Here is a 27,718-nt window from a genome sequence, read left to right as displayed (position 1 = left end):
TGAAACTGTTGGCCCAGTGCATGAGTTCCCTCAGCCCAGTCTGCAACCTTTCCAATCAGTGACACCTCAGGGGATGTCTCACTGCATGTTTAGACCTGATCCCTGCAGCAGTAGGCCATCCCTCTCACAATCTGGGACTGCTTGCTCCTAACCACTTGCCTGCCTGCCTTATCACCCCCTAACCGCTCCCCTGCCTGCATGATTGACACCTAACTGCTTCCCTGCCAGCCAGATCACCCCCAACTGCCTTCCCCAGCCAGCCATCATGTGATAATGTGAGAGCGGCCATCTTATGATGACGTGGGGATAGCCATCTTGTGGCAGTCTTCTTGTGGTCATGTGGGTGGTGGCCATTTTGTACTGGCTATCTTGTGATGATGTGGGGGCAGCCATCTTGTCATGATGTAAGGCAGACATCTTGTGGTGGCCATCTTGTGGTGACATGGGGCAGCCATCTGTGACAACGTGGGACAGCCCTCTTGTGATGTGAAGGTTTGAGGATCAATTTGCATATTACCTCTTTATTATATAGGCTAAGCATACAACTTAGAATTTATTTTAAATAATTTTGTCTTCATTATACCAATGTATTATCTTCTGAGTTCAGTTTTGTAATCTTAACTTAGTTACTTTCTGGTAACCAATTTTTTTTAAAACATATGAGTATATTTTGTTTGTTCAGATCTATGAATGCTATTGCCTTCACTAACTCCTAATTTAGAGGTAAACTTCAGCTTTGTGCTTAGGAAAAATCTCTACAGAATGAGAGATATCTCCACTGACATGTTTGGAATCAGGCAGGCAAATAAGGAGGGCATCCTTTTGATAAATAAGCAGGAAAAACTAAGAGGGACTTCTAATTTCTTAGAAAAACATATATCTTATTTCAATGTGGACATATACTATCTCTTTCCTTCATGTTGGTTAGAGAAGAAGGGTAACAAAAACCAGGCAACCAATGATGACATTTAAATATATATATATATATATATATATATATATATATATATATATATATATATAATTGATTTTTTACAGAGATGAAGGGAGAGGGACAGAGAGCTAGAAACATCAATGAGAGAGAAACATCGACCTGCTGCCTCCTGCACACCCCTCACTAGAGATGTGCCCGCAACCAAGGTACATGCCCTTGACAGGAATCGAACCTGGGACCCTTCAGTCCGCAGACCGATGCTCTATCCACTGAGCCAAACCGGTTTCGGTGAATGATGACATTTTATAAACCATTCTTATCTCCCTCAATGTCCATTCTTCTTATTTTAACTTTTCATTTCTGTTAACTTTGGGGGTTCATATGTACTAAAACACAAACAAACCCAAAACCAGACTCCTCTGTTTTTCACTAGAGTTTTATTTATTGTTCACTGAGATTTATATCTCATTTTTCATAATAAGGTGTTAGTATATCCTACCCATGTATTCATCTCCAGGAATTTGCTAAAATTAACAAGTGTATCAGTCCTGATCTCTACATTATTGTAAATTTATTCATTTTAGTAGTTTTTCATCATATTTTAGTTTGTTTGTGAGAGAGAATGGGAAGTTAAATTTGTTAGCTTAATCTGTTATATTAAATCAGAAGTCTCACAAGGACTTTCAGGTAATCTTTAAATAGAATCTTATGTAAAATAATGGTGATTTATTTAAAATATAGGCAGTTCCAGAACATATTAATTAATCTAATGCAAAAGAAAACACTGTTGTATATCATGGAATCTGCATAATGGCTATAGTTGTGCATAAAATTTGTAATTTAAGTAAGCAATTCTGAATATTCATGGAAATAGCAATTTGGCAACAAAATAATCCTTTATAACAAGATTTTATTATTCCTAACTTATGCATTTAGGTTAATTTCTCATTGACATTATACATAAATGTACCTTATTATTATCATACTAGAAGTCTACCAAACAAAATTCATGCACTGGAGGGGGAGAGTCCCTCAGCCTGGCCTATACCCTCTCACAGTCTGGGACCCCTCTGGGGATGTCCATCTGTTGGCTTAGGCTTGATTCCCCCCAGGAATCAGGCCTAAGCTGGCAATCAGACCTCCTTCTTTCAGGTTGGGGATTTTACAGTCCAGGACCTCCTGATCTTTTCCACCTGCCTTCAGCGGGGGTGGGATAGGCCACTCAGAGGGAGCAATGCTCAGCCAGAAGCAGGGCTCACTGTTCCCTAGTGCTGCTGCAGAGGGGGAGAGAGGCTCCTGCCATCGCCACTGCACTCGCCAGTTGTGAGTCCAGCTTCTGGCTGAATGGTGCTCTCCCTAAGGGAGCATACTGACCACTGGTGGACAGCTCCTGGTTGAGTGTCTGCCCCCTTATTTCAGTATGTGTCATAGCAATAGGTTGTTCCAGTGTTTGGTCAATTTGCATATTAGGGTCTTATTATATAGGATAAGATGTATTCAACACCACTCTATAGCAAATGTGGTCACAAATTTCAAAAATAACTTCATTTCTCAGCCAGCATGGCTCAGTGGATTGGCATTGACCTATGAACCAGGAGGTCATGGTAATTTCCCAGTCAGGACACAGCCTGGGATGTGGGCTCAACCCCTGTGTGTGGGGCATGTAGAAGGCAGCCAATCAATGATTTTTCTCTCATCATTGATGTTTCTAGTTCTCTCTCCCTCTCCATTCTTTTCTAAAAACAATAATGATATATTTTTAAATAAATTTACTTAGTTTAGTATTTTAGATGGAAATTAAAAATGTGATATTAAAATTCAACTAAATGAATATTTTTGAAGAAGAAAGTAAATGAAATTTATAAAAATTGGATATACAGAAGTTACCAAATTAAGGCAATGTTAAAAGCTATGTGCTAAATATAACAAGTAATTAGATGTGCTCATAGCTAAATTAAAAAAGCAGAAGGCCAACTTTTTGAATTTGCTAATAATTATGTATAATCTTTATTGAGCACTCTCCATAGCCAAGATATTTTTTAAAGTTTCATATATTTTTAAAAGTTTAACTCTTGTTTCTAAGGGTGATCACTATTATTATGATGATTTTATGGTGATGCAGAAAGACTAAATCATTTGCTTCAGTCATATGATATCAATTGCAGACTTAGGGTTTAATATATTTTTTTATTTTTTTAAATATATATTTTTATTGATTTTCCACAGAGAAGAAGGGAGAGGGACAAAGAGCTAGAAACATAGATGAGAGAGAAACATTGACCAGCTTCCTCCTGCACACCCCCTACAGGGATGTGCCTGCAACCAATGTACATGCCCTTGACTGGAATCGAACGTGGGAACCTTCAGTCCGCAGACCTACACTCTATCCACTGAGCCAAACTGGTTCCAGCCAGACTTAGGGTTTTAAACTTGTCTGTCTTTAAGAATGCATCCTTTTAACCATTACACTACTAGAGGCTGGTGCATGAATTCGTGCATCACTGGGGTCCCTCAGCCTGGCCTGCAGGATCAGGCTGAAACCGACTCTCCAAAATCCCCAAGAGGTCCCAGATTGCAAGAGGAGCAGGCCAGGCCAAGGGATCCCACCTGTGCATGATCAGAACCAGGAAGGAATGCAGGAGTTGGCCAGTCGGGGATGGACCATGGGAGGGCTCCAGGGCATGTCCAGCCCCCTCACTCAGTCCCAATTGGCCAGAACCCAGCAGTAAGCTAACCTACCAGTCAGACCATCTGCCCCCTGGTGGTTACTGCAAGTCACAGCAATTGGTCGACTGGTCAATTATCTGCCCTTTGGTGGTCAGGGCATGTCATAGCAAGCAGGTGAGCAGCCTTAGCATATTATTAGCATGTTACACTTTGGTTGAATGGCAGACAAAAAACTTAGCATAATAGACTTTTATTACATAAGATACTGATGGTTAGTGTAGTTTAGTCTATATCAATCACTTATCTGCTAACTCTAGAAAGATTATTAGTGTAAGAAAATCTACCTGAATATATGTGATAGGAAGAATTATTTGCTTATGTCCTAATACCTAGAATCCATGACTTTGGTACATTGTATGGCAAAAGAGAACTGAGGTTGTTATTCATCTGTTCTTAAAATACAGAGATAGAGATGATAGAGAGATAGATGATAAATAGATAGGTGATAGATAGATGATAGATAGATAGATAGATAGATAGATGATATAAAGATGATAGATATAGGGATAGACATAGAGATAGAAATAGAGACAGGGATAGAGATAGAGGAGATAGAGATAAATTGGTAAAGAAATGCAACCAAAAAATAATGTTCAGAGAGAAACCATGTGAAAATCATTTGACCTGCTATTGCAGGGTTTACAGATGGAGGAAGGAACTTAAGAGCCAAGGAATCAGACCTTAGCTGGTTTGGCTCAGTGCATAGAGCATTGGCCTGTGGACCTAAAGGTCCTGGGTTTGATTCTGGTCATGGGCACCCTACTTAGGTTACAGGCTCCTCCCTGTCCCAGGCTCCAGGCTCTGGTCCAGGCCCATGCAGGAGGCAATCAATGTGTGTGTTCCCTTTACATTGATATCTGTCTCTCTCTCCTCTACTCTCTCTAAAAATCATCCTCAAGTGAAAATTAAAAAAAAAAAAAAAAAAAAAAAAAAAAAAAAAAAAGAGCCAAGGAATCAATTAGGTAGGACCTAGAAACTTAAAAAGGCAAGAAAATGGATTTTCCCATAGATCTTCCAGAAGGAATACAGCCCTGCTGATATCTTGATTTTAGTCTACTTAGACATGTTGGAAAATATGACCTAGAGCACTGCACTTAATAAATTTGTATTATTTTAGGCCCGTAGTCGGCAAACTGTGGCTTGGGAGCCACATGTGGCTCTTTGGCCCCTTGAGTGTGGCTCTTCCACAAAATACCACAGCCTGGGTGAGTCTATTTTGAAGAAGTGTCATTAGTAGAAGTTTAAGTTAAAAAAATTTGGCTCTCAAAAGAAATTTCAATCTTTGTACTGTTGATATTTGGCTCTGTTGACTAATGAGTTTGCCTACCACTGCTTTAGGCTTTAGGATTGTGGTAAATTGTTACTGGAGAAATAGGAAACTAACACAGGATATTAGAAAGGGCTTCTACATATTGTAACATTGAAGAACAATCAGCAATACTTCAAAGAAGTAGAGAGAAGACTTTCTACAATAGATAGTGGGAGTTAATGTTTGAAAAGAAAGAAAGCAAATAGCTAAAAAATAAATAGTTGAGGAATCATAGACTAGTGATTTTTGATTTAGTTGAAATTAAGTATTAATAGCACATAAAAATATTCTAACAGTCCACTGTAAGTTACCACTTAAATTAAATTTTATAATGACACATAACACGTAATTTGATTTTTTAAAGTTTTGTGAGAATGATTATAACACTAGAGGCTCAATGCATGAAATTCATGCAAAGGTAGTCCCTCACAGCTCCAACTGCCTCAGGCCTCACAGCCCCAGCTGCTTCATGGCCCCTTGGCCTTGCTCTGAGTTCACTGGTCATTCCGGAAGTTTATTCCACTGTCTGGTCTAATTAGCACATTAGCTCTTTATTATCCTATATAATAAAAGAGTAATATGCAAATTGACCATCCTTCTGCTACAACCACAAGCCATGCTCACCAGCCAATCAGGTGTGAATTTGTAAATTAACCCAACCAAGATAGCTGTGGCCACAGAGCAAGCAGGAGGCTTAAGTATCCCCGGTAATGGAGGAAACCCAGCTTTCCCCATACAATGGCAGACAATGCCTCCACTCAAGGCTACAAAGTTTCAATTATAGAAGATAAATAAATCCCATATACCAGGGCTTCTGCTTGGGTCATCAGGCAACATGGCCAGCCTGCAAACCACCACAGGCTCCTCACCCAGGCTGCCCCATGCCCCAAGGGAACCCCACCCTGATCTGACACCCTTCAGAGCAAACCAGCTGGCCCCCACCCGTAAACCAGGCCTCTATTCTATCTAATAAAAGAGTAATATGCAGATTGATCATCACTCCAATACCCAAGATTGCTGCCCTCATGTGGTCAAAGATAACTGCCCCCATGTGGACATAAGATGGCCACCACAAGATGGCCAGCAGGGAACGGCAGTTGGGAGGGACCAGGCCTGCAATGGAGGGCAGTTGGGGGTGAGTGGGCCTACGGGGTAGTTTGATTGGGGGGGACCCAGGCCTGCAGGGGAGAGCAGTTGGGGGAGCCAGGCCTGTAAGGGAGAGCAGTTAGGGGTGACCAGGCCAGCGAGAGAGGGCAGTTAGGGGCAAACAGGCTGGCAGGGGAACAGTTAAGCATCAATCAGGCTGGCAGGGGAGTGGTTAGGGGGTGATCAGGCTGGCAGGGAGAAGCAAGCAGTTGTGAGCGAGCAGTCCTGGATTGTGAGAGGGATATCTGATTGCCTTGGGCCAGATCTCGATCCTACCAGGATCAGGCCTAAATGGGCAATCGGACATCCCTTGTGTGGTCCCAGATTGAAGAGGGTGCTGGCTGGGCTGAGGGACACACACCCCTGTGCATGAATTTTGTGCATCGGGCCTCTAGTTTAGAATAAAAAATATAATTTATTTTTATAATTTTTATCAGAACATCACATGTTTGTTTTAGATGTAACAGTAATGTTAAAATCAACAAGTTTAATTATTAACTGCACCAAGTAAACTAGCCATTTAAGTATTTTAAACGTTATTTCCTCCAAAAAACTGAGGGAGCTTTTCTTTTCTACTATACAGACTGATTTCCCAATCATTCTGGTTTTTGAAGGACTTTCAATTGATGAGTAAACTGCTTTTGGGATATTTCGGAACTTCTTTTTCAAAATAAAAACTAATCTGGACAAACTGTAGATTCCATAGATTTCTTTGCAGATGCTTTTCTTTAGACACCAAATGAAATTGTCATCCACTATAATTTTTACCTATTTACCCCACTGTAAAAATTAACTTTTCTGAAAAATATGGTGGATATATCCTGTGATTGTCCAGCTTATACAATTGTTTTAACTCAATGATAATTTTTAGCTGATTTTAAAATCTCCAATTCAATAATGGATATTATTTCAATCTTTATGACTCATAAGTATATGAACTAATGCCCAGCTTCTACTTCTTCTAAGCCTCTTCCTCCATAGGAATAATGTTTTATCTTCAAAAAGGAGTGTTTTTTTGTTTTTGTTTTTTCAGAATGGGAAGAACTGGGCAGTTACCAAAAAGGAAAAAAGCTCCTAATTTTCCATAACTATAATTAGAGAGATAATTAATACTCAAAATTGATAATTAACAAGTAATGAAGGAAACTGTGGAAAGTGTTATTGCTAATTGGGATTTATGTGTTATAGAAAGAAATGAAAAAGAATAATGAGGAGTCAGGAAACTTTGTTTTAAATGCCTTTCTGCAATAAAATTCTAACATGACCTTGAGCAAGGTAATTAATCTGTCACTCTAAATTAAAGAGTTTGTGCTCAGCTATATTGAGATCCATGGTGAAGAAAGAAATTCAATAAAGATATAGTTTAGTGCATGAGGAGGGAAGCAATCCTATATAATAAAAGACTAATATGCAAATTGATTGAACAGCAGAATGTCCAGTCGCTATGATGGGCACTGAACACCAGGCGGCAGACTTCTCAATGCAGGAGCTGCCTCTGGTCCTTAAGTGAGCTCCCACAGAGGGAGCACCACTCAGCCAAAAACTAGGCTCCTGGCTGGTGAGCACAGCAGGAGCCTCTTCCACCTCTGTGATAGCACTAAGGATGTTGGACTGATGGCCAACAGTCAGACATCCCTCCGAGGGCCCCGGACTGCAAGAGGGCACTAGCTGGGCTGAGGGATTCCTCAGTGCATGAATTTCGTGTACTGGGCCTCTAGTGAATAGTTAATTTTAAGAGAGACAAAGGGAAGGTCACATAGGCTATTAGAAGCCATAATAATCTTTTGGTTTTATTTGATTTTTGTTTGTGTATGTGGTTAAGAGAGAGAAGAAAGAGGGGGGTGGGGAGTGGGGAAGAGATTTACTGGGATGAAAAAAAAAGAAAGAAAGAAAACCATGGATCTGACCAGCTACTTAAGTAATTCAAGTGGTCAACAGTGGTGGTTTGAATTAATATGTTAACAGAAAAGATAGAGATTATAGAATCTACAGATCGCTTGGATAAAGGGGGTGAGAATGAAATAGAGGAAATAATTTTTATGCAATCAAGCATATTAAAGGTAACTCATAGTAGTTTGCTGGAAAAAGGCAAGGTGAAAGGATGGATAAATAGTGTATGGCTCAGAGAGAAATAGAGGATTTTATTTGGACCATAAAACATTTTAAATGGCTTCTTTGGAACAATGATGGTTAGGAAAGGCAAGCATTGGAATATTAGATTTGAAAAGGCAGTGAAAAATTAGGGATGGAAATGTCATTGTGAGAGTGTTTACCTATAATTTGCCTGTAAACCCATTTGACTAGGTAACTACTTAGAAAGTACAGACAGAAGAAAGAAATAAGGACTCATTATTGTAGAATGGTAAATTCATTAATGCAGTATCCATGGCAATGTCTAGGAAAATATGCTTTGTGAGTTCACCTGTAGTGTAGTGGTGCATAAGTTTATTTTAAAAATAATTCGAAGTATAATAGAGAAATATAATAGAATGATAGTTATAGTTTCAAATTCGTATAATTAAAGCAAAATGATGTAATGGCTATAGATTTCAAATTACTGCCCTATTAGGTTTTCTTAAGGAAATGTCTGATGTATTACTAAGTATAAACTGTAATGTTTTGCAGTAAAAAGGAGGAAATAGCTGTAGAAATATAAACATTTCTATAAACACCAAGGTTACACTGAAGTTAATGTGAAGAACCACTGTTGTCAGTGTATTTTATGCTAATACCATAGATTATTAATTATAGAACATTTCTAATTATTTTAGTTTTCTTACTGTTTTTAAACAGCCTCCTTATTCAAATTTGACTTTTCTCCTCCTGAATTGTATTCTTTAAGGAATGGAGACATTTGTGGTTAATGCAATGAAAATTAGTCTTAAAACAGCATAAATTTAAATTAATTCCTAGGGGGAATTGCTTTCTTTTTTTCTTTTTTTCTTTTTTTTTCTTTTTTTTCTTTTTTGCTTTTAAGACCTGTGTGTTGAGGATGATAGTTTGTGGGCAATCCTGAACCAAGATATCTGTGAGACCAGCCTTGGGTTGTCACTATTAAGGAATGATAAATGATTGTCCTTTCCTTGTCAGTGAAGACAAATGATAGGGAATTGTCATATCAGATCTGCATAGGTCAGAGATATTGTCCAATATCAAGCTTTACTGATAATTTTAAGGACACAATAATCTATGGAAAAATATAAAGGAGAAAGAGGTTCAGGGTATTCAGTACAGCTTCCCAGTTCCCCACATCTCTAGCCCATGCCCAAAGAATATATCCCAAGTAAGACGAACAGTCACCTGTTTACAAAATGTTTTATTTAGGGTATGAAGCATCCCCATTATGCATTTACATAGCTTAAGGAACATTTTCCAGAGAGCATGCCTCATTAATCATAGGTTCTAGATTTAATAACCAAAGGCAACCCTAAACCATGGATAGTTCGCTAAAGAATTTCAAAGGTAAGTACTGTCCTTCAATCAAATAACATTAGTTTATCATAGGGTATTTTTTCCCCCAGCATGCTTACAATAATATAGGTCATGTTCATATCCCTAATTTTAACCTCTCTCCAATAATGTGAAGGAAATGTATTGTAAATGAACTATTGAACTTCCTAGTCAATCATCTGTCCTCAGTCAGTATTACGATACTAGATATGTCTAAGATGTATTTCCAATTTTTGTCTTATAGTTTGTATTATATTTTTTACAAAGATTAATTTTAGTAACACCCTGACAATAAATTGGATTTGACTCCTACCATTTTAATAGGAATTTTCTTTGCAATGCTTTTTAAAATGATGATATGCCTACAGAGTTATTTTAATATTATTCTGTCAGTGCAATTATTATTCTTCCTCCAGTGGCTTCAGACAGTTGAACATTTTCATATATATTGATATATAAGCATTTATTAAATGTGTAATTTTTATAAGGCCAAATTTACTTCCTTTTCTGGACAGTTTTCTGAAGTCTTTTATTAAGTGGTGACTTCAATTCAGACCATAAAATATTTCCTCACCCTGGAGAGTTATTTACAATAGTCTGGCTTTACTTTAATTCTATAAATTAATTTGCAAACCATTTGTTCATCCTATAGCTTTGTCAGAGAGATTGATGTAGTAATTTCCTGTTGTGCCATATATCCTAACTGGACTGAGATGGTGACCAAACAACATTATTCGGTGAATTTTGGATTATATTTGGTTTGTAGATATAATCATATCCCAGTTAATATAGGGAAAGGTTAAGGGCACCGACTCCCAGGTGCAATGACAAAGTTTTGCATCTCTTTCTAATCAAACCCAACATTTAAACCAAAGTAAAGACATTTAAAAACGTTTTGTAATATTCTGGACTTTGAAAACAATGATAGAAGTCACAATTTTTGTAATGTACTACTATTACTGAAGTTTAATACAATATTTATACAATTGAATTGCCTTTGTTTGGCTATCTAAGCCACACAATTACTGACAGGCCTTTGAAGCCACCAGAAAATATGACACCTGATAGTTTTTCCTTATACTGAATAAGCTCCCTTCTACCACTGTTGACAGCTCTGTTAAAGTTTTTACTGAATTAATTGATTTAAGTAGGGCTTTGCTTTCTCTCTAAATAAATGTCGAGTCATTGGAGAAGAGCTTTTTCTCATGTCCCTGTATATGTTAAGACTTTTTCTTCATGCCAACAACATTCTAGGAATGTTATTTTACTCCTATTCAGAATCCACCGAGCTCTTAACATACCCACAATATATTTGAAACGGGGGCCAGTGTTTATAAAGTTAATATATCCATTGTTGCAATGGCAAAATGAGCAGAAGTTCAGTGCTTCTAGGGGTAGCAAGTCCTGAGCTTCTCTCTCTACTTGCCATTCCTAATCATTAGATCTCAGCAGGTCTGTTGCCGAGACACTCACTTGGAAATTTCACAGTTATATCCCTCCCTGGTATACTAACCTTTTCCTTTTGTTATATCTCTCATTTCTACTTATTACTTTTTTTCCCCCACCCAAGGTTGACTATTAGCTTAGGAGGCATGTTATGTACCTACAGAGATGGTAATCAAAGAAGCCTTACTCAGACTTCTCAGCCATTCTCCACCCCATCTCTGGGCAGATTAGAGATTTGACAGATAAAGGATCTATAATAGGACAAGCCTGTTGCTTGGTAATGGAATTGCATTTATAGGTAGCTGTAGTAGGCCATGAGGGTTGATGTTAGGACTCAACTCAAAATACCTTTAGAAATAATGTGCTGCTAAATTTAATTACATCAAAATTAGGCCTTAAGCATTCACTAAATGGGTCTGGCATTACCGGATAAGGAATAATGAGGAAAATGTTTCATACATAGAAAAATGAGGTGTTTCATAATTGCATCCCTCCACTCCTCCACTAGCTCTATATTCTAAAAACAATTCAGTGATGTCTCACTTTTCCTCCTCTGAATTTCAAACTTAGAACATGTTCATTTAAATGATTAAGCCAACCCATAGAGCTTTTTAGTCATCCATTTTTAATACCAAGTGCTTCCATTGCCTATTGAATAGAGTACTTCTCTATGTGCAAGTTCTGTGATACACTCATAAAAGATGTTTCCTTGGTTCATTCTGTATAATAGTAACAGTGAAAAAATATCAATATGTAACTTACTCAAAAAGAAAAAAATCTTCCTTTAAGAGTGGCACCCCACATACTATTCTTAAAAAATATATTGGTATATTTGAACACTATTAAAACATCAAAAATAAGTGTTACAATAAGTATTAATAGTTATTTTAGCAACTATCAGCAATAGATCTTATGTATTTTTTCATCAAATATTGAATAAGATGTTAAAATATTTCAAATACTAAAGGCCCGGTGCACAAATTTGTGCACTGGTGGGGTCCCTCACCTTGGCCAGTGATTGGGGCTTTTCAGGGCCATCTCACCCATTCCCAATCAAGCTGATCTGGACCAGCCAGCCAGGGGAAGGGACTATGGGAGGTTGGCCAGCTACAGGAGATTGGCTATGGGAGTGCACTGACCACCTGGCTGGCCAGGAGGAGGAACTGCAGGAGGTTGGCTGTGGGAGCACACAGACCACCAGGGACAGCTCTGGCATTAAGTGTCTGCCCCCTGGTGGTGAGTGCATGTCATAGCTACCTGTTGGTCATATGGTCCTCTGGTCATAACAGTTGCTTAGGCATATATATATATATATATATATATATATATATATATATATATATATATTTATAAATATATATATATATATATTTATAAAGATATATGAGTATTGCTGATAGTAACAGTTGGACATTATGGGATACTTTTGCAATTAAAAGCCCTTGAAATAAAATTTAAAACAAACAAATAATTTAAAAAATAAACAAAACCCCACCTAGCTTTTAAAGAAAAAATTATTAAGAATGAATTTGTGCCGAGACCGGTTTGGCTCAATGGATAGAGCATCAGCTTGGGGACTGAAGGGTTACGGGTTCAATGCCGGTCAAGGGCATGTACCTTGGTTGCGGGCATATCCCCAGTAGGGGGTGTGCAAGAGGCAGCTGATTGATGACTCTCTCTCATCGATGTTTCTAACTCTCTATCTCTCTCCATTCCTCTCTGTACAAAATCAATAAAATATATTTTAAAAAAAAGAAAAAAGAAAAAAAGAATGAATTTGTTTTGATTTTATAAATTTTACCTTCAAATGTTGTATTAGTCTTGGTTCTCCTAAGAATCATAGAATCAGGTATATCATATATATATATATATATATATATATATATATATATATATATAATTTCTTGTAATTGGTTTATGTGATTATGGAATACAGAAAGTGCCAAGATCTGCACTTGGTGGACTGGAGACATAGAAGAGCCAAAATATAGTTTCATGCTGAGTCTGAAAGCTTGAGAAGAAGGAGAACTGAAGGTTCAAGTTCCAATCAGAGGTTGAGTCTAAGGACAGGAGAAGATCGATGTCCCAGAACAAGCACACCCAGACAGAGTGAATGTCCCTCTTAAGGCAGTCTTTGATTTTATTCAAGCCTTCAATGGATCGAACGATTCATGCCCACACTGGGGAGAACAATCTGCTTTACGTGGTTCATCAATGCAAATATTAACCTCATCCTCACAAACCCATCCAGAATAATGTTTAACTGAGTTTATGAGGATCACATGATGCAAATAGACACAAAGTTAACCATTACAAGTCTACTGCTTATCAATTTCATGCCCATTCATGCTTCCCTAAACTATAATCTCTAAATAAAGACAATAAACAAGTTGTGTAATTTCACATAACATGATACAACTATCCTGCATACTAAAATCACATTGATCCCTGCCCCAAAATAGGTAAAATCATGTGAACTCTTCCCTTTGATATCCTAAAACTTCGATGCAATTATGTAATATGAACAATTCTTAAATTCTATAATATAAAGTCAATTCATCTTTATAGGAGAGAAAAAAATAATTGCTTCACTTATGCAGACATACAAATATATTCCTAACAAAGAAAGAGGACATATTTATGACAATTTACAATCCTCATTTTCTGTAACTAGTCATGAGATCATAGCTGGAATTTATAACTACTTTCTTCCACTACCAAATCTTTGCCTTTACTAAGCACCTCATCAGGTTCAAAGATAATATATAGCAGACATCGGCTAGTTAAGACACAAGTTTCAGAATAATGTGAGGTTTGCAAACACATTAAGATTATTTTCCAATGCAAACATGTTTTATCTGTTTCAAACACTCAGTGAACAGCCTTATACACTAATAAGTTTATTTCTATGATGGTATGGATCAGAAGAAGGAAGATGATTTATGAAAAAAAAAACTTCATATTTTCATTAAATTATTAATGGCCAGTGGAAAGTTATGCATGTTTTATTTCACTTGATATTTCATATATACATAAAATATCAATTTTAAAAAGTAAATGAGAATACTATGTTTGAGAGAGTACCCTTCTTAAGTCCCATAGAGAATAATATATGAGATTAAAATTCTCTCTCTGGTTGGTCTCTCTGATGACAGAACCTGTGAATCTAAAATGTTATACTGAAAGGAGGTAAAGTAACTTAAAATCCAATATTTTTTTCCTAACTTATCTCCATAATAAGTTGAGAAATTCCTTATATCCCTTCCCAGTTTAGTAATTTTAAATGTAATCAAGATTATATTAATATTTTACACTCAAGATCTAAGTTAATATCCTTATTTCTGTTCATGTACTAGAGGCTTAAATAGTAGCAGTCTATTAAAATATTTTAGAAACACTGTTTTGAAAAGGATATATTCATTTTTGTTATATTTTAAATTTGGTCCATTATGGTGTAGAAATACAACTGTTTAAATTTTTTGAGAATGATAAAAATAATATACATAGTTTTCCCACAGTGAAAATTAAGATAACCATTACAATCATTGTTCCAGTGCTGTCATGTGGAGATAAATTGATTTGCACCAACATTATTTTTTCTGTAATAACAATGCATATATTTATAGAACTCTTTTTTTTTTCTCTGAAGCTTCACACTGACCAAGATAAAGGAGATGGAAATTTAAAATACATATTAACAGGAGATGGGGCTGGCAGTGTATTCATTATAGATGAAAATACAGGAGACATTCATGCTGCAAAGAAATTAGACAGAGAAGAAAAATCCCTGTACATTCTTCGTGCCAAGGCTATAGACAGAAAGACTGGACGGCAGGTGGAACCTGAATCTGAATTTATCATTAAAATCCATGATATCAATGACAATGAACCAAAATTCACAAAAGACTTATACACCGCCAGTGTTCCTGAAATGTCTGGAGTAGGTAGGTATATGCTAATCCATGTAAACTAACTTGCTTGTTTGTTTGCTAAGATAATTATTATGTACCTTCATTCATGGTATGTGACCTCTTTCAAGATATAAACTATAACCCCAAGCTGGTTTGGCTCAGTGGATAGAGCACTGGCCTGTGGATTTAAGGGTCCCGCGTTCTCGAGGGTTCAATTCTAGACAAGGACGCATGACCCAACTTTGGGCTTGATCCCCAGTAGGAAGTGTACAGAAAGCAACCGATCAATGATTCACTCTCACCATTGATGTTTCTAACTCTCTCTCCCTCACCCTTCCTCTGAAATCAATACAAATACATTTTTAAAAAAAGATAAAGATAAGAACTATAACTGAAAATTACTATTTAATGCTAGCTATCTCACTTCTAAATATTTTCAACAGTTTATATCTTAATGTTTCCTGCTATGTTGTAACTGATATCTAAAATGATCGCTATTGAGAATAATTATTTTATTGCATTTGAACTAATATTTTCACTTCTACAATACTTAACTGCCATTCAAATGGCAGTCAAGTTGAGTATTTTTGTCTGAAATGAAAGGAATACAAATAGTATTAGCAATTTGGGCAGTTTTGTTCAAATTATTTTGCATAACAACGAATGCTCTTGCATTTGACAAATTTCTTTTGATCATCTCATTTGATCTCTGAAACAACTTAATGTTGTAGGCATGGGAAATAGAACTTCAAATCCCCATTCTGTTAATTAGGAACCCAGGATTCAGAAAGATTAAGCAACTGAATTAAGATCGAATAACCTGGTAGCATAACAACAACATTTCAGGTCTTTTTGTGTTATTTAGTTACTATTGTGCAAACTGGAAATATCTGCTTCATTTTTAAGGCTACCCATAGTTTTAAATACCATCAATTATGCAATGATTTTTATGTGTATGTCTGACTACATTTAGCTATATTTATGTGAAAGGTTTAGATTTGTTAATGAGATAAGAGCTGGCTCTTAAGTCATATATTTCTAAAAAAACAAAACAAAACAAAACAAACAGAAAAACACAAAATTCAGTAAAGTAAGCTTCTATAATATCCAAACTATGCAACTGATTTTCACAAGTTGATGCTATTTAGTTGAATACTATTTTAAAATCAGCTTTAAGTCTATAGGTTTGACATTATTATAATTGATACATGTTTCAGTCTGAAATAAATTCTTTATAAGGAAAAATAAGTGTACATTCACCTTTACTGAGTGATTGATGTTAAATGTTTAGTGCCATGTAGTCAGAAGAACTAAGAGTTTGTATAAAAGTTATAATTTCCTCTAACATCAAAGGAAATCTCATCTGTGTGACAAAGCAGCAGTTCTACTGCCTTTTCAGGCATTCATTTCAGTAAAATGAAAGAGACTTCTTAAATTAGACAGGACTCTTATGCAATCATAAATCCTAGGATGAAATGTAAGCAGTTGTGTTCTCTGTAATACCCTATCTGTTATCCTGGAAAAGTACTGGACTGGCCCATAGGGGTCAACCAGTGGGCCAGTGTAAACCTACATCATGATCCCTTTGTGGGCTTACATTAGAGACGAAGATATATCTAAAAACAGTATGCATACAAATTCTTTGTTTGATCTTCTCATCTCCCCCCTGCCCCGCTCACTCCCAATAGGGCAATGAAGGCCTGAGTGGAGGGGTGGGGCCAGATTAGAAGAGGTCAATGGGGTTAAAAAAAAAATGGGGGGACATGTAACAATAAAGATTTTTTTTAAATAGAAAAAGAAAGATACATCTAAAATTTATACTCTCCATCTCAACTTCCTATTCACGAGCATTTTAAAGCAGTTAGATTTTCCACCCTTTAATTTATATATATATTGATTTCTGAGAGGGAGTGGGAGGGAGGAAGAAATAGAAGAAACATCAATGATGAAAGAGAATCATTAATTGGCTGATTCCTGCAGACCCTTCAGGGGATCGAGCCTGCAACCCAGGCATTTGACCAGACTAACCTGATTCATAGGTGACCTCCTGGTTCATAGGTCAATGCTCAACCACTGTGCCATGCTGGTCACACAACACCTTTTTTTAATTAAAAAAAATAATAATAATTGTTTTTCTTGTATATATGTTATTTTCCAGCTATTTTGACACTTAATAGAACACAAACTTCCATGTTCCTTCTCCAAAAACATTATATACCCTTAGAAGTAAAAGTACAATTGAGATGACAGAAATATTTGAATATGATACTTTTTGATAATAATATATTTAAATTTGTATACTTAAGATTTTCAAAACATTATTTCATTTTTAAAAACACAATATTTATTAGAGACTATATTTTAAATTGTTGACAGTATAATAACTTCCCCTAAACATCATCTCCTATCCCCTGGCCTTCACCACACTGTTGTCTGAGTTCTACGGGCAATATATATATATATATATATATATATATATATATATATATATATACACACACACACACACACACATACACCCTTTGGCTAATCTGATATTTGCACTGAATATCATTTGCTTTTTCTTATATTATTTTGCTTATTCAATGGAAGATTATCATCTGTACATGAGTAGTCAAAAGTAGGTTTCTAGTTATAATACAAATAAATAATACCTAGGTAAAAAATATAAGAATATATTATGTTTCAAGTACTCACAACTGTAAACCTACTTTTGCCAACCTCTGCAAACCTATTTCAAATATTTTCTTTCTTATATGAAGTACTAACACAGTATAAATCCTATTAGAATTTATCACAGGACTGGAGTAAGCATGTCTATGCAGGTTTTCTTTTTTAAAAGCCCTTCTCTTGTTCAATAGCCATAATAAAATATAGAATATATAACTTTATGAATGGAAGAAGGCTTATAGTTTATCTTGTTTAAAAATCTCTTCTTATAAGGCAATCTATATTTAATTTACATTAGACAAATCATAGGCAGTATAGTTTTTTATTATTGCAGATATTAAAAATCAGAGAAAAGTGGGAAAAGTGGGAGGGTGGATGGGAAGAGATCAGTCAAAGAACTTATATGCATGCTAGAGGCCCAGTGCATAAAATTTGTGTATGGGGGGGGGAGGGTGTGTCCCTCAGCCCAGTCTGCACCTCTCCAATCTGGGACCCCTTTGAGGGCTGTCCGGCTGCCCTCTCACAATCCAGGACTACTGACTCCCAACCGCTCACCTGCCTGCCTACCTGATTGCCCCTAACTGCTTCTGCCTGCCAGCCTGATCACCCTCTAACCACTCCCCTACCAGTCTGATTGATGCCTAATGCTCCCCTGCTGGCCTGATTGCCCCTAACTGCTCTTCCCTACTGGCCAGTCACCCCTAACTCCCTCCCATGCTGGCCTGGTCACCCAAAACTGCCCTCCCATGCTGGTCTTGTTCCTCCTAACTGCCTCTCCTGTAGGCCTGATACCCCCCAACTGCCCTCCCCTGTTAGCCTGGTTGCCCCCAACTGACCTCCCCTGTAGGCCTGGTCCTCCCCAACTGCCCTCTCCTGCAGGTTGGGTTCCCCCCAATTGACCTTCCCTAAAGGCCTGGTCACCTCCAACTGCCCTCACCTGCAGGCGTGGTCACCTCTATGTGCCCTCCTCTGTAGGCTCAGTCACCCCTAACTGCCCTCTCCTGCAGGCCTGATGGCCTCCAACTTCTCTTCCTTTCAGGCCTGTTCCCTCCCAACTGCCTTCCCCTACTGGCCTGATCACCCACAACTGCCTTTCCCTGCAGGCCATCTTGTGGTGGCCATCTTGTGTCTACATGAGGATGGCCATCTTTGACCACATGGGGAGGCCATTTTGTGTGTTGGAGTAATGGTCAATTTGCATATTATATCTTTATTATATAGGAGAATATGCATAACCCATGGACACAGACCAATAGCTTGGTGAGGGCCTAGGGCAGTGTTGGGGGAGGGGGGCTGATAGAAGTCAATTGGGAGGGAGGACATATAATATTTTCAATAATAAATATTTTTTAAAATATTAATTAAAAAAATCAGAATTTGGACCATTGCCAGTTGCATTTCCTCCACCTCTAAAATTACCAAACACATACACACATACACACACACACACACACACACACACAAAAACACAACCTGAAAAATATAGCAAGCAACAGTATGGCTCTTGTTGCAGCTTTTCGTATTAATAAATAAAGATAAGAACTATAGGTAAATTTTGGTCCCATTTATAGAGGTAGTAATTATGCTTTATTGTTAATATTGACATCACTGCATTAATTACTTCCTCCTTGGCTCACCCATAGACTTTGCATGTGTATCTAACTTTAAATATATACAATATTTACATGTAGAAGATACAATACTTGGCATAATAAAATATTTTAATTCATAAGGATGAGCCCCAAAGAGTTAAACTGACTTGCTCCAAAACACATAGAGATGGTTTTTTACTGTACAGGGTTTTTTTTAAGGTTGATAAATACAGAAATAGCTGGAGAGAGATAATGCTTTACTACTTTTCTCTACTGTAAAAGAGTTATGCTTAGACAAAGCCAAGTTTGAAAAACTTCTAATTTTATGATATTCCTGATAACTCCTCAAAAGCATCAGTTATCTTATTATTTAATTCAAATCTCCCCCCATTGATAAGTTTAGAAACAAATAAGAGTAATGGGAGGAGGAGACTGTATTTTACAATAAAATCTTCTAGAATTTTTTACTGATTAAAAAAATAAATATAAATTCATGATAATTTTGAAGATATGATTTTTCTCTGCTTTTTCCTGTACAAATAACCATTTACAGAGGAAAACTAAAGGATGAAGTCTGTCAGACTATATGTAAATCATATACTGGCAGTTAAATCCCACGCATAGTCAAATAATAAAGATGCCTCTATATTTGAAGTAGTACACAATGATTTAATTCTAATACTAATTTTATCATATTAGTAATTTTTATTTAAATTAAAGAGTTAAAAGACTACTATTATTAACTTTGGGGGTAAATAACATCTAATAAAAACTTTTTTTTTTTTTTAGAATTTACCTTCTTTTCATTATTTTCCTCTGATAATCTATATACTATTCTCTTGCTGTTTATTTTTGTCTTAGTATACTTGTCTCTTCTTTTTTTTTTCTCACCGACTCTTCTTGCTTTTCCCCTCAGCCCACATTTCTCTCAAAATCATGTCACAGTTCTTTTTAATTCTCAGAGACATGTGCATAGTCCCTTTTTAGTGAAAATCCAATGTTTCCAATTAACTCTTGGAATCTGATACATATTAACACCTTCACCAATAAATATATTTTTAAAGTTACAGAAATAAAAAGGAGTAAAACAGAAAAAAAATTTTTTTTGGAGGTAATATCATTTGAGCAAATTTCTTTCAACTAAGCATGGTCTAACGCACCTCATTACCAGAGATCATTTTTCAGAAGGATAGCTTCTAATTGAGAAGTATTTAATTGTCTGTGCATGGGTGGGCATCTGTGTAGGTACGTCTGTAATACAAGTGACAGCAACTGATGCGGATGATGCCAACTATGGAAATAGTGCCAAAGTGGTCTACAGCATATTGCAAGGACAGCCATATTTCTCAGTGGACCCAGAATCAGGTAACAATATTTAATACTTGGTCCCTTCCTCATTATGTAATGCATCTGGATGCACAGTTAATTTGTGTATATTTTTTGTATTTTAAAAGCTATCTATTCAGTATCCTGTAATTTATTTATTTATTTTTAAAATATATTTAATTGCTTTTTTAGAGAGAGGAAGGAAAAGGGAAAGAGAGTTAGAAACATCAATGAGAGATAAACATTAATTAGCTGCTCCTGCACACCCCCTACTGGAGATGTACCCGTAACCAAGTTGCATGCCCTTGACCAGAATTGATCCTGGGACCCCTGAGTCCGCAAGCTGACGTTCTATCCACTGAGCCAAACCGGTTTGGACAGTATCCTATAATTTAAACAGATTATTTGCATCAACTTTTGACTATTTATTGAGTTTAAATTTATGACTCTAAATACAAAATGTCAGCACTTTGTGTTCTACTCAAACCTAAAAAATGTGACAACCATCAAAATTGAACTTATTCGTCTGATGATTTTGATTTCATATTATTTATCCTTTTGATTTCATATTATTCATCAAAAGGATAAATTGATTTAGAAAAAAACTCATTTCCTAAGCAATAGCCAATGAAAGAATTCTTTTTCTTCTGTCAATAATGTTAAAGTGGTTATAGATTGAAATATGTATTTAGGTACACTGACATTTTCTCTGTCTGTTATGATTAACTTCTGTAAGGTGGACCTTGAATAGCTCCATTTTTAAAATCAGTGATAAAATATTTATTTCCTTTTTCAAAAGGTATAATAAAAACAGCATTACCGGACATGAGTAGAGAAAACAGAGAGAAGTACCAAGTGGTTATCCAAGCCAAAGACATGGGCGGCCAGATGGGAGGCCTTTCTGGGACCACCACCGTGCACATCACTCTGACAGATGTCAACAACAACCCACCTCGCTTTCCCCAGAGTAAGGAAGGCCTCAGGGAGCTCATGTTCGAAGGCTTCTCCTACACACCACAAAGAGAGGCCAATACTTGTACATAGTGGTTTCACAGCTAGTTTATACAGAAAGGCATAACACGTATCCCTGAAATGTATCACATTTCCCCACAAATTAAAAGTCATTATATCATTTTCATCAGCAAGTAGGCAGTAGTAGTAGGAAACACACACACACCACAAACACACAGGCGCGCACGAGCTTGCGCGCGGGGAAACGGTGTCCTTTTGGCAACCTGAATGATCCTCTTCTACCTTTAGAAGAGCTGTAAAGTTTTTCAGACTATCATTCTCAACCTTCACTAAGATCGGCTTGTTTTGTTTCTTATTTCTTTCCCGGTTAGGAGTGTGGACTCTCCAATCTGACTGCCTGGCTTCAAATCCCATGTCTATCATGTGTCTTTCCTCCGTTCTCTTGTTTGTACATAAGAATTATAATGCCTTATTTAATTGATTCTAAAACACAGACTGGGTGCTTTAACAATCCTTGAAATCAAGCACTGACTTAAAATCACTATGTTGGCTCAATTAGAGCATTTTTTCCTTTTTTTTTTTTTTTTTTTTTTTTTTTAGTGGCCCCTACAGTTATAGTATACCTAGGTTGTGATGGCATTGTGAGAATGTTAAAGTTTGCTAGAATATGCTACAACTGGTGAAGGTTAAATCAGTCAGTGCTCTTTCAGTAATCACCATCTTGTATTCCATGAGGTCCTGCAAAAGCAGATCCCCAGGCTTTCCTAAAAATGTTTTCATTGTGTAGGAAATGAACATATAAAGGCCCCTATCTTAAAATATTCAATTGAGAACCTCAAATTTAAATTTATGATATTGATTCCAGTTTAGGCGATAAGGCCAGCAGGGGAGGGCAGTTGGGGGTGACCAGGCCTGCAAGGGAGGGTAGTTGGGGGGCAACTATGCCTGAAAGGGAAGACAGTTAAGGGTGACCAAGCTGGCAGAGGAGGGCTGTTAGGGGCAATCGGGCTGGCAGGGGAGCAGTTAGATGTTGATCAGGCTGGCAGGGAGTGGTTAGGGGGCAATCAGGCATGCAGGCAGGCGAGTGGTTGGTAGCCAGCAATCCTGGATTGTGATCAGGCCTAAATGTGCAGTCGGACATTTCTCAAGGTGTCCCCTGATTAGAGAAGGTGCAGTGTGGGCTAAGGGACACCGCTCTCTGTGCATAAATTTCATGCATTAGGCCTCTAGTATATATATTTGTATTCATTTCAGATAGGAAGAGAGAGGGGAGAGATAGAGAAACATAGTAAAAGTTTAAAAAACATTTCTAACTTTCATTGACAAATTTTGTAATTTTTTTTCCTATTTGTATTTTGAATAATAGTCAGAAACTAAAATGCTTTCAGAGGTAGCACATAAAATATAATGGTTGGCTAAAATTACATGCACAAAAAAAATATTCAGATTCCACTTGAAGGCATCAACATGTTAAAATGTACAAGTTAATTTTTCTATCTCTGATTTAGAATATAAAAATAAATGCTTAAGAGGGCAAGAAATCAAATATGCACTGCTTATCTAGAGCTTTCAACATCTTCATTACACATTTTTATGTTTATTAAATTATTGAAGAGATTTATTTGGTTCTCGCCCTAAGTCAGAGTTCTGGATTCTGATATTAGGCCTACCATCAATTATCTAAATGACCTTGGGACATTCACTTAATCTTTCTGGAACTTCGATTTCTCAATTACAAAATGAGAGTGTTCTGCCTTTATAAATTATGTTTCCAACTTAATAAATCTAAAATTTTTGACAGCTTACAACTCAATATGATGAAAAACCCTCCCAATTTAAAATTAATTTATTTAAGTGTAAAAGGCAAAGGAAATAAAGGATTTTCGTTGTCGAGAGATGAGATGTCAAGAGCTTTGATTTAATTTTCAGGTACGTATCAATTTAATTCTCCCGAGTCTGTCCCTCTTGGAACACACCTTGGAAGGATAAAAGCCAATGACCCCGACGTGGGGGAAAATGCTGAGATGGAATACAGCATTGCTGAAGGAGACGGAGCTGACATGTTCGATGTCATCACTGACAAGAATACACAGGAAGGGATTATAACTGTCAAACAGGTTTCTTCTCCCTGTCTTCATTTTATCATTGAGCACTGTATGGTTGATTTTTGCTTTTCAGTTAAGGGAAGAAAAAAGCCTAGGATTTACTTTTCCATCCTTTACACGCTATCTATCCTTCATGTAAGCGGGGATGCTTGTGATTACACTTCAAGTAAGTTAAGCGCCTTCATCATTGACACTTAAAAAGTGATATAAAAACTTGGCTGCTTGTGCTTATAAAGGCAACCATCAAAGCAGGGTCAGCTAACTTCTGAAGCACAATTTCATGTCTATTCAAGGTGATGAGGCCTAGAGATGCTATGAGTTTTTTGTTGGGTTTCTTGATTTTTATTGCACTGTGGGAGAACATCATGAAGCTTACATGGAATAATCCAGCTAAATATTGATTATTTTTTATAGCCCTGATCACTTGCTTTTATTCACCTCTTCCTTTCCACAGTGTTCAAATGAATGATTTTTTTTTTCTTTTCGTAATACCAGCTTTAGAAATATAGGATCTAAGGAAGCGACTTGACTTGTATGAATAGTTTGAAAAATCTCTATTTCCCCTTTAGCTTTAACTTTGCATAAATTTAGTAGTAATAATAGCAATAAAAATAATAAATAACCTATATATCCATGAAGGAACAAACCTGTGACCACCAAAATGTGAAATGTATTACTAAGAGGAAATCAGTACTAATGTGTATACCATAATAAGTAACTACATGCTGTAAATATGTGTAAAGTATAATAATATTTACTGACTTATTTGATATATCTGTGAAGCCATAATTGGAGAAGTTACTTAATCAGAATGTCTGGTTCCATTAAGAGAGCTAGTTATTAAATATTGAATTTTTCTTCCATTGTTATGCCCGCTGTGCTATACTAATTGTTCTTATTTTATTTAACTTCAGAATTTAGATTTTGAAAGCAAAATGCTATACACTTTAAGAGTGGATGCCAGTAACACACACCCGGATCCACGATTCCGACACCTGGGACCTTTCAAAGACACAGCTGTGGTCAAAATCTCTGTGGAAGATGTAGACGAGCCTCCAGTGTTCAGTAAAGTCTCTTACCTGATAGAGGTCGATGAAGATGTAAAGGAAGGCAGCATCATCGGACAAGTCACAGCATACGATCCAGATGCCACAAACAATTTCATACAGTAAGTATTTTGCCAAGAGGTAACGTTTTCAGAAAAATAATCTTACCATTTACAAGCCGTGTGAAAAAAATTTACATTGTAAAATGCATGACCAAGTACAAACACTGTCATAGCGCAGATGCTTAACCGGGCTGTCTTTCTAAGTGTTCTGCAAATATCATTTAGTTGACTCACACTTTATAGGGTAGGTCCTATTATTACACTGTTCTAGAGATGGTAAGACAAAGGCACTGAACATTTAAATGATTTGCCAAATTAGTCAGTGGCCAAGCTGGATTTGAAAACCAGGCTATCAGTCTTCAGAGTCTGTGATTTTTAATCCCTTGACTGTGTGACTATATCTCACTGTCTCTCTTTGGTAAGTGATAGTTCAAATAATAAGTGATCTAAACAAATACTAAATTAGAAAAAATATTGTAGAAATGTTCTTAAAGGATCCATTGAAAATGTTGAAAAATTTCTTTTGAAAACACTCAACCAGTTTGCACTGCCCACTCCTACAGGAATGCCCACTGAATCTCCTTGCTCCTTTGCACCAAGAGCAGTGCCCCCACAAACTGATCCCCCCAACCCCCACCCCCGCCTGACTAAGCCCCACTGTGAGCTTCAGGCTAAAGGGCCGCATCCATGGCTTAGCTCAGCTTTTCTCCCTTCTCACCGTCCCAGTTTGCTTCCCTTTGCTCACTTGTAGATATCTCAACTCACAGATTTCTCAGATATGTTTGGGCATTTCTCAGGAAACCATGTGTTGAGCCATAGCAGTTCAGATTGTTGAGACTTTAAGGGCAGAGATGGCAGGGATCTCTCAGGCCACCCTTCCTCTGATGTCCCACCCACTACTTTCAAAACATGGCGTTTTCCTCACAGAATTTGGTCTCATTTCTTTTTGCTTTTTCAATTGCCGCAATATGGAGTTACATAAGCTCACACTATAAAGATGTTTGCTTAGAAAATGGTAGCTATATTTCTATTCTTCTCTTTGAACATAAGTATTGATATAGTATTGACCAAAAAAAGAGAGCTGCACAATTATAAATTATATGATTCAGTAAACACTGAAATTTTAATATACCCATTAACGCATCACCCAAATCAGTATAATGAACAAATATCTTATCCTTTCCTCATGTTCCTTTGCAATATCTTCCTCTCAAATTTCTTGGAACCTAACCGTACTTCCAGCCAAACACCAATCTGCTTTCTGTCAATACTGATCTGATTAAATTAGATTTTCTTGAATTTATACAAATGAAATCATGCAGTGCTTATTTTCTGTTGTCTAACTTCTTTCACTTAGCATAACTGACATATTGTCATGTAGGTGACACATCATTAATAAAAATCCAGCTTGTTTGGAGACTTACACACACACACACACACACACACACACACACACACACATATGCACTCATACATATTCTACATATTCTGCTATATATCTGACACCATGAGGACACATTTTTTAGGAGGAAATTTTATGGGTCAAAAAAATGACAGTGAAATCTGCAACTTTGCTTCACAGCATATAAAAGTGACTGATAAAATTTTAAGTTCATCCTATCCCAGAAACATTTGCTTTTTATGTGATATCAACTCTTGGGGGGGGGGGGGGAGAGAATAGCAATTTTACCTGTAAAATCAGAAGAAAAATATTGAGAACAAATTAATCTGAAATTATATTTCTAAAATTATGCTGCTACATCTGCCAATGTATAAAGGCACCCTAGAAATATAGCATATAGGTTTCTTTCCATTAGCAATGAAATAAATGCTGTCGATACCCAATCATAGTGTGAACATGCAGCAATAAAAGGAGGCAACATTGTCATCCGAAGCATTTAGAAGGATGACTGATCCCCACAGCAGAAATAGGCTATGATAAGCATCATGGAGAAACATTTCCCAGGGTGAGCTTGGGAACTAATTCTCACCCACCAGTAAATCTGCTCATCAAACATATTTTCTGAAATGCATCTGCCACTTGCAACATGTGATTATGGGTACAATTAACAGCTGTTGTTAGCTCTGCTTCACCTCATTAGTAATCATGGATTCCCAAGGTATAGGGTTGATTATAGCTTTACAGGTTCTGAAAAAGCAAGTCTCATTTCACACCTATTTAATGCTAAACATATTTAAAGTTCAATGAATTTTTGAAGAACTTTTTGTTTTTACTCAAGTCAAACTGAGAGTAAGTCCAACGCAAACTTGTAATGATTAATTAGTTATGCCTCAAAAAAACAAAACACAAAAAAACAAAACATGACTCCACCATAAGCTAGAATAATTGAAGAAGTGCACTCATATATACACTGAGTGGCCAGATTATTATGATCTCTGAATGCATAATAATCTGGCCACTTGGTGTATATTCTATATAATAAAAGGCTAGTATAAAAATTATCCCCTCAACCAGGAATTCAACCAGCAGCAGGCCGGCCAATCGCCCATGTCCCTTCCCCCTGGCCAGGCTGGCCAGACCCCACCCATCCCACCCATGCACGAATTCATGCACCGACCTCTATTATATAAATATACTGAGTGGCCAGATTATTATGCGTTCAGAGGTCATAATAATCTGGCCACTCAGTGTATGTGTCTCCCTAGAACTTGCTGATTTTTTATGCAGATTAAACTAATAATAATTAGAATATGTCACTAATAACTGCAAAAAAGATTTAAACTATTTGTTCAAACACATAAAACATTTGTTCAAAGATTTAAACTATTTGTGCTAGTTCATAAGCAGAAAACACATTTCTGAAAAGCAGTAGCTGGGAAGGAAAGAGCATAGCCACAGCCTAATTGTATTGACAGCCGGTTATCAATGTGCTTGGAATCTATACTAATAAAAGGTTAATATGCTAATTAGACCAGATAGACCAGGCGTCTTTTGGCTGTCTTTCTGGACATCTTCTGCACAAAGCCAGGGTGGCTGCAAGGGCCAAGAGCAAGCAGCCAC

The 27,718-nt window shown here is 36.8% G+C and overlaps 1 protein-coding gene across 1 annotated transcript in view; it reads left to right on the top strand.

Annotated features, from left to right (window-relative positions):
* Nucleotides 1–27,718, top strand: part of CDH9 (cadherin 9) — a 92,252-nt gene that overhangs the window by 50,945 nt on the left and 13,589 nt on the right. Inside the window, exons 3-7 of the mRNA XM_036410829.2 lie at nucleotides 14,662–14,956; nucleotides 20,431–20,550; nucleotides 21,311–21,478; nucleotides 23,413–23,600; nucleotides 24,503–24,756. Of these exons, the coding sequence (XP_036266722.1) occupies nucleotides 14,662–14,956; nucleotides 20,431–20,550; nucleotides 21,311–21,478; nucleotides 23,413–23,600; nucleotides 24,503–24,756 (1,025 nt within the window). The remainder of the gene's footprint in view (nucleotides 1–14,661; nucleotides 14,957–20,430; nucleotides 20,551–21,310; nucleotides 21,479–23,412; nucleotides 23,601–24,502; nucleotides 24,757–27,718) is intronic.

This window comes from Pipistrellus kuhlii, unplaced genomic scaffold (genome assembly GCF_014108245.1).
Source record: "Pipistrellus kuhlii isolate mPipKuh1 unplaced genomic scaffold, mPipKuh1.p scaffold_m20_p_4, whole genome shotgun sequence".
Lineage (NCBI taxonomy): Eukaryota > Metazoa > Chordata > Mammalia > Chiroptera > Vespertilionidae > Pipistrellus > Pipistrellus kuhlii.
The sequence above is the reverse complement of the archived record's forward strand: the minus strand, read 5'-3'. Positions and strand labels throughout refer to the sequence as shown.